Source organism: Atta colombica, unplaced genomic scaffold, assembly GCF_001594045.1.
Source record: "Atta colombica isolate Treedump-2 unplaced genomic scaffold, Acol1.0 scaffold187, whole genome shotgun sequence".
In the NCBI taxonomy this organism is placed as follows: domain Eukaryota; kingdom Metazoa; phylum Arthropoda; class Insecta; order Hymenoptera; family Formicidae; genus Atta; species Atta colombica.
In genome coordinates this window covers 423,019-431,671 of record NW_017259279.1, presented here as the reverse complement: position 1 = coordinate 431,671, position 8,653 = coordinate 423,019, and the positions used below count along the sequence as shown (strand labels likewise).

Below are 8,653 nucleotides of genomic sequence, written 5' to 3'. Positions count from 1 at the left end.
TATATATATATATATATATATATAATCTGTCAAATAAGAACGGGTCGATCTTACAACTCTAGTGAGAGATATCGCTCTAAATCTTTCGTTGATAGAGGGAATCTTTGTCCTTGATGCATTATCAAGAAAGATTCAATTGTCATTGATTTTTCAATTTTTTGTAAGAGAAACAGACTGGACTGGACAATTATTAACATAATTGCATATTTGTTTTGATTGAGTACAATGCATATCTATGTATTTGAAAATTTTGTTCACTACTTTTTTAATAAATTCACTCGACCACTTATTTGATGACTGTATGTATTAACCTGACGTCTAATTTTGATCATAAGTGATGTTCTTTCGTATTTAGAAAATTATTTCAATTAGACTGTTATTAATTAATGCTTATTTATTATAATTATTATAATTATTAATTAATACATTATTTTTTCCGTGTAATAATGAATAAATAAAATTTATTATTACTATTTCATGCTACTAGTGTAAATGTGGTTTGAAATCATTTAAAGATCTTTTGTATGGTATTTGTTGAAGGTTTCTGCAAATCTATTCCGTACATTGCCACCTAGCGAAAATCCAGATTTTGATCCAGAAGAAGATGATCCAACCCTGGAGGCGAGTTGGCCTCATCTTCAGTTGGTCTATGAAGTCTTCCTTCGTTTTCTCGAATCTTCAGATTTCCAGCCTGCTATTGGCAAAAAAGTTATTGACCAAAAATTCGTGTTACAGGTAAAGTAGTATTACAATCTTGCTTTTCAATATTTTTCTCTAATATATCACACTTTTTAACAATCGATAAGAATGATAGGCTAACTTATGTATGTTAAAAGTAGGGAATATGGAATCTCGTTTTTTTTATTATTAATATTATTTCAACATAAATGATATGAAGATTTCAAAATGCAGAACTCTTGAGCAATCTGTTAGATACAATGTCTAATAAATAAAAGTTGTCAAAATTTAAGTCCAACATCAGTATTAACAAAAAAGTAAAAAGTGTGAAAATGAGGAGTCTAAAAAATGGAATGTTAAATGGAATACAATACTTACTAGTCAAATTTAATAATAATAAATAACACAATAAACAAATTAAATTCAAATTCGTTTATTTATGTAAACCGATCAAAATATAGTAAAAAGTAGTTTACATTTTTATTTTACAATAACATACAGAAAATAAAATAGCATCATTAGACGTGCAACGTCATTACGCATGGAAAATAAAGAATAAAATTAAATCTTGAATTATTGAATTATTACGTACAATAAATATTAGCATCTAACAAACATTATTATTCATAAGAAGAACCAAAATACTATATTTTTAAACGTTAATATTTATTTTAGTGATATAATGTTTATAATAAGATTTAAAATTGATATTGTCCATGTGCAATAAGTTTTTATATTTTCTATCTGCTACAATTATACAATAAAGATATAAACTATTTAAAATTGTGTATGGTAAATATTCAGATGGGGGGAGTCAGCGCAGATGACTTTGGCCTTGACATATGTTGTCAAGATTATGATCCTGAATAACCTCCAACAGATTTTTATCGCTCGTTATTTATTACAAGTTATTAATAAAAGAAGTTCAAGAAATATTATATCTTATTTCTAATATATTACAGTATGGGACATAATGACTTTCCAAACAAAGCAAGTTTCATTCCACTTTTCTCTCTGCCGAAAGGCGCACGACTTCCTACGCAAAGCAAGTTTCAGCCCACCTCCTCCTTAGGAGTGCATGCGACTTTCCACGCGAAGTGAGTTCCACCAATCCCCGCATAAGGCCATGCGACTTTCCACTCAAAGTAAGATCTATCCACATAAAAAGTCTTACATCCCTTGGCAGAAAAGGGAGGGGGAGACTCCATTCGTATGGGAAGTCGTGCGCTTCTTGGCAAAGGAAAGATGAAGTGGAACTCGATTCGTATGGAAATCATCCTTATCAGAGATCATTACGTAAACAGGAAAGGATATGAGAATTATTCTTAATATTATTTTTGACAAAAATGAGATGTTATTTTTCAAATTTTTTTGTTACTAACTTTTTACTGAACAACAAGCGACGGCTAAAATCTGTTAAAGATTACTCAGAGCCATGACTGTAACAATATATGTCAAGATCAAGGTCATCAGCGCTACTCTCTCCATTTGAATGTTTACTCTATATTTCAAAGTCTACATAAATGAATATGATCTTTATAAATAAATTTGCATTTCATTATTTATTATTAGTAACTTAAAATGGCAATTTATAAAAAATAAAAACCATTGTATAAAAAATACTTATAACCTAATCACAAGCAAGGCAATGTGACATACATTCTATAATCTGATAACGAATAAGTTGCTAATGGAATCTATTCCATATTCTCAATCCTTGATGTATTTCATATTATCTGCATATCGTCATATGACAAACAAAATCTTTCTGTAGCAATAAACAAGTTAGAAATTGCAATTAATTAGCATAATATTGTTCAATATTATTAAAAGCGTCTATGTGTATGTATATATATATATATATATATTAGGTATGGGAAAAAGTTCGTGGCGTTTTTCCCATTACATTTAATGGGAAAAACGCCACGAACTTTTTTCCACACCTAATATATAAGCATACAAACTTACCTTTAACTTACTTAAGTGTGAGAACACTTTTTAGAAAAAGCTATCGGATTTTCTGAGACAACGAAAATGAATAAATGTTTATTGTAATAAAACGCCTTGTTGTACTGAACTCATTACTTGTTATGACACGTTTGGCAGCAATTGTAACGACTTCCAGTGGTTGCCGCTAGATTGCAATGTTTTATTTAGAAAATAAGTTATTATTCCACATTAATAGTCTCCTATTCCGTATTCTCTGTTTTTATTCTACACCTCATTCACAGTGCAAATACGTATTCTGTACTCTACCATATTTTGTCTCATAGAAGAAGTATTTTGGCATAAATTTTTTTAAATTTATTTCTTATGAAGATAAAAATGTACTAAAGAGCCGTACTTTGTAATTTCGTTTTTAAAAATATAATAAGTAATATCACAGACTTATATAAATAGACTACTAATTCAATGTGATAGAAAGAGATGAACCTGATTCCGAGTTGTCCTTGTTTTAGTACCCATATGCGTCCTGTTTGTGAATATCATATGAATTTGTAATTTATACATTTATAAGTGAGAGAACTCAAATATAATGCTGCCCAGCACTGTCTTCAAACATGGAGATGAAGTTGACAGTCTATTTATAGAAGTTTGTGGATAATACTGGGAATGTTAATAAGTTTCATTATGTTATAGAAATACTTGAAATTGTGTTTGAGTGATAGAGCGATAGAAACATTGAGAACATTTAGTCTTAATGTTTCTGTCGATTTATTAACTTCCAAATAGAATGTCAAACATAATTTCAAGTCCATATTTCTATACTATAAAGAAACCTGTTGGCACTCAATATTATAGTCTTATGGATCACCATTCCAAGTTATATAATCAGAGTAGGAATTGCAATAATAATTGAGCATTTCAACTGACAATGACAAGACTGGTTATTAATATGTATCTGTAAATTATGTATCTACTGAGGATAATTCTGTGAGAACCGAAACGTTTGGAACAATGATAGATGTAATTTAAATTGTAAGTTAAAAAACAGTTGTTGCACTGTTAGCATGCTCATTGATCCTTGTATAAACACTCTAAATTTAAATTTGTATTTTATTGAGCTTTTGAAGACTGTTTAATTTTCAAAAAATTTTAATTTTATTATCCTGTATAATTTTTGATAATTCTGAATACAACTAAGACTTACATTTGTATTCGTTATACAAATAGTATAAATTGTATATCTAAGTTGTGTATGCTAGCATAGCATAAGTCAGCACAACCTTCAAGATCCTCAGCACAATGATATTAAGGATATTTTATTCTTGCGCGTGGCTCTTCGCTCTGCTATTCCGTTCATAAACCGGATTATGGTGTTTCGATGTGAACTGTGGTTTCCTTCAGCAGATTCAACTGATGCGGAGCAGATCCGTGAGCACTTGCTGTTATTGAATGATTTAAAAGAATACACCAATAGCAGCGATCGCTCACGGATCCGCTCGACAACAGTTGAGTCTGCTGAACGCGACGATATTATACATTTGAGTTAAGCTAGCACAACTTATCTAATCTTTTTATTTTAAAATTTAGTTTCTGAATATTTTGGTCGCTGCATTTGAATTTGTGATCATTATTAAAATCTATTTCTTATTAAATAATTTATTTTTACAAATAACGATACTGTATATACTGTATATTTTACTAAAAATTATTTGAACTATTAATCCGCTATATTGGATCGCCATTGAATTGTAAAATTCTGACTGAGGGTTCAATGATTCAAAAAAATCTCCGGGTTTTGTATAAATCAAGTTTATACAAAAATTCATGACACAAAGGATTAATAATTAAATTAATAAATATCTATTATTATAATTATCTGTTACAGTTATTGGACTTATTTGATTCGGAAGATCCCAGAGAAAGAGATTTCCTGAAAACCGTTTTGCATCGTATTTATGGCAAGTTCCTGGGTCTTAGAGCCTTCATACGCAAACAGATTAACAACATTTTTTTGAGGTATTTATTTCAATAAGTTATTGAAAATGGATAGTTTATAGGAAGTTGTAATAGATGTGATAAAGTATAATCAAAGAATGAATGTTTTATTTAAAGGTGGTACACTAGGGATGTCAATGTGATAATGAATGGCGCATAGTTTGGAAATAAAATGTCTTATTATTACACTCTCACTCATTAAATGTAAAAATTACATTGTAACAACAAAATGGAAAAAACAAATTGGAATACATAGTGAACAAATTATTTTTGAGAAAATAAATCTGATTACACACTATTATTGTACTTTACTCAGCAGGGCTAATTTCCAATCTTTTATGCATACAAGATTAACCTTATGCGTTCATTGACTGCTTTGATAAAGCTGTCAGCCATTCTCGTTGATAGGAACGTATTTCATTTCAATGATTCTATCTGTAATCTTTTCACGAAATATTGATGAACATCAATATATTCGTGTGCTTGGATCTTGCTTTGAAACCATTTATTTTGGACTCAAGGCCCTTTGATTGTCGTATCCAGCTAATTTTTGTTATTTTATTTTTAACGTTCGACTTTAGGTTCTGATCGAAGTATTTAAATTACAATGCTTCTTGTACCGATAATGTATTCGAAAGTTCACATTTGAAAACCGAATTTATTATTGTTTGATTTTGAATAACGTATCCTTTCAGTTCAAGATCTCCTTCAGTTTTGGAAGATGTATTTATTAAGTGAGCTTTGCCAAAGTTAGAGTTTGATATCCCTACTGATGATGACTTTCTTAGTAATTGAATATATTGATACTTTATCAGCTTTTGATACTGCTATATTGACGTACTTTATTTCGATCGATTTTAGATCTCGTTTGGAAATTTTTTGTTTCTTTTTCTGTGGCTTTTCTTTGTTTTTCTGCATCTGCTACTTCGCCTTCATCATAGTGGCGATACATCTTTCAAGATCATTTAGATCTATATTTCAGTATATCATGTACTTATTCGGAGGGAAAAGAATTTCTTCGTGGGGGAATTAGCGTCTTTATCGAAAGATTTGATGATGAGAAAAGGAAAAGTTAGACTAACAGAATCGACGAATAATGTTAACGATGATTAATATAATATTGTATATAATGAGGCGGACAAAACATATAAACACCACGTACTCAAAATAACGAATGATTTCTCTTTCGATTTGTACGCACACAAAAATAACTTTCTCTCCTTCTTCATCTCTTAATCCAATCAGAGTGCTTAGTAATGCTTAGTAATTTTTCTGAGAACCAATCACTCTTCTCCTATTTAATCAATCTGTTGGTAGATAGTAACAGCACACATAGGAATATGGCAAGGATAACATTCTTTACAGATCGGTTATTCTGAACCTGATTTCATTCGAATATAATTAAAATAAACAATGCTGGATAAACAAAGTTAATTTTAATTTTGACTTAGATTGATTTCACACGTCAATCTATGGCTAACAATATTACTACATACATACACACGCGTGCGCGCGCGTGAATGTTAAATTAGGAACATTTGATACATTAGGAACGTATATTTAAATCTGACAGAATTTTAGTTTAATCTCTAGGTTGAATAGGAACAGATTTTATCAGCTTCATTCGATAAAAAGATAAAGTAAGATTTGGGTGCAACATTGAAGCTAAGAATATTTTGAATTACGCAACGATTACCGTTGAAAATTTTTGATACGACTTTTGTAACTATTTTTAAACTTTTTATCTTCGCCCGATTTCAAAGTAGAGTCTTGGATTACTATATAATATCAACGTGATTTTTCGTTGATTTTTTTAAATGCTTCTTATTTTGTAGTCTCGAATCTTATCTAACACCTCTACACGAATGTGTATGTATTTTTTCATAGTTGAACATAATTCTTTATCGCAGTTGAAATCTACTTAAGCAATTTGATTAAGACACTTAACTAGATCAGAATCGGAATGACTATACTGATCATACCCTAGTAATTTAAAAATGTTTTTAGAAATGAATGATATGTATTATTGATTGCATATCGGAAATTCTACATTTTTGGTTCATATATTAATTTTTTCAAAGATGATTTAAAAAATTGATTATTCTTTCAATGAACTAGTGGTTCACGGAACTGCAACGACTACAAGATATGATGATAGATGTTTTTAGAATTTAAAAATTCGGAAAATTCGCGCGAGATGAAAGCTGTACCTTTATCAGACACTAAGGTGTTTAGAAAATAATACTTTCCAATAAGCGACACTATGTAACACAGTGACCCAGTACTTTTCAACTCGTCGATATAAATCGACACAAGTGAATTTGACTGTCATCTCTCCATGGATACCTGACTTGATTAATTTCTTTATTTGATATTATTTATTTTTCTAGAAGATATTCCAATAAAAGGTTAAGTTAATGATTTTAAAATTATAAGTTTGGAATATTTGAATATATTCAGAAACACATAGGTGAATCCTATTGCGAGACAATGTGACAAAAATACACTATTCTGAACAATCAGGATCATCATGTTCTAAACTATGGAAGATACTTAGTACGTAGTTTTTTTATTATTTTATTATTTATTGCAAAGATAAATGTATTGTGTACGACAATAATTAATTTAATAATGTATTTATCATTCATTGTCTCAACTCTCTTTCATTACACATATCTTTCTTTTTTAACCTAATCAGATTATCTAGTAACTATTAAGAACCAATTGCTCACGCTTTTCTCCTATTTAATCAATCCGCTGATAGGTAACCACGGCGCGTGTAAGAATATAGCATAAGAATAACATATATGATGAATTTCTTACAAATTAAGTATCGCACGCATAACGATGTAGATAATTTTGAGTTTCTCTTACAAGGAAAGTTACCCAGATATCTAATTAGCTTCGAAAAGTAATCGTTAGAAGTATAGTTATAGTATAGTATCTTATCTCTTAATTATGGGTTCATAAATAAGAACCAATTGCTCGGTGAGTAGGTTACATTCTGAAACTCATTGAAAAAAAGTGTTGCAATCTTTCCGACTGACCGACTGTTCAGTACACTAGGGATATATCTTTGAGTAACCCCGATGATGTACAGTTTGGAAATGAAATGTCTTATATATATTTTACAACATGAAATATTTTATATTAAATTCTAATAGAAATTTAATTGTACACAATATTGTATTGTTTAATTACACATAATATTGCAATAATAAAAATAATTTTTATCAATTTACTTTAAATTCTTTCAATGGATGCATTCGTCCATTTAACATTCACAATGCTCGCGTGCATTTCATCCTTGTTTAATATTGATAAAAAACAATGAAATAATATTTGCGAATACACTTAAAATTTCTATTTTGATATTTGTTTAATGTCTCGCTTTATTATTATTTCAGGTTTGTGTACGAAACAGAACATTTCAACGGGGTTGGTGAACTTCTTGAAATTCTGGGTAGCATTATTAACGGATTCGCTCTTCCTTTAAAAGTTGAGCACAAGCAATTTTTGGTAAAGGTACGATTACATTCTTATAATTAAGAAAATTGAAAATATATAACAAAGATTCAGATTTTAAAATATGTTATTGTACACATCCTACCCACTAATGTTGAATCAAGCTCTCAGAAATGTTGAATACTGCATCAACATCGCAAAATGTAGATTCAACATTGAAAATATATTGCAGAAATATTCGGTGTCGTTGAATTTATATCTTACTGACGTTGCAATTCAACATTGATTCAACATTGATTTAATATATATATGCAATATAGATTTTACTGATTCATCGGTAAAAAATTTTTCATTTATTAATTAATTTAGTTTCATTGCTAAAATAAATATTATTGATTAGCATCATATTTCAGAATACATATAAAATTATTATTAAAAAAAATTTTCTCCTGAAATCGGGAATTAATTTTTTGGTTTCGAAATGGTCACCTATCCTAAAGTAAAGCTGTACCACAACCGACGCTGCTTGACTTCTGCAATTATACAAACACTGAATGTTAATGGATGT

At 29.4% G+C, this 8,653-nt stretch overlaps 1 protein-coding gene across 2 annotated transcripts in view; it reads left to right on the top strand.

The window, feature by feature from the left end:
• The window catches only part of LOC108686604 (serine/threonine-protein phosphatase 2A 56 kDa regulatory subunit epsilon isoform), a 35,588-nt gene that overhangs the window by 12,622 nt on the left and 14,313 nt on the right, over positions 1 to 8,653 (top strand). For both annotated transcript variants that reach the window (XM_018192001.1, XM_018192002.1), the window contains 3 exons: positions 541 to 735; positions 4,511 to 4,641; positions 8,028 to 8,145. In XM_018192001.1, the coding sequence (XP_018047490.1) occupies positions 541 to 735; positions 4,511 to 4,641; positions 8,028 to 8,145 (444 nt within the window). The remainder of the gene's footprint in view (positions 1 to 540; positions 736 to 4,510; positions 4,642 to 8,027; positions 8,146 to 8,653) is intronic.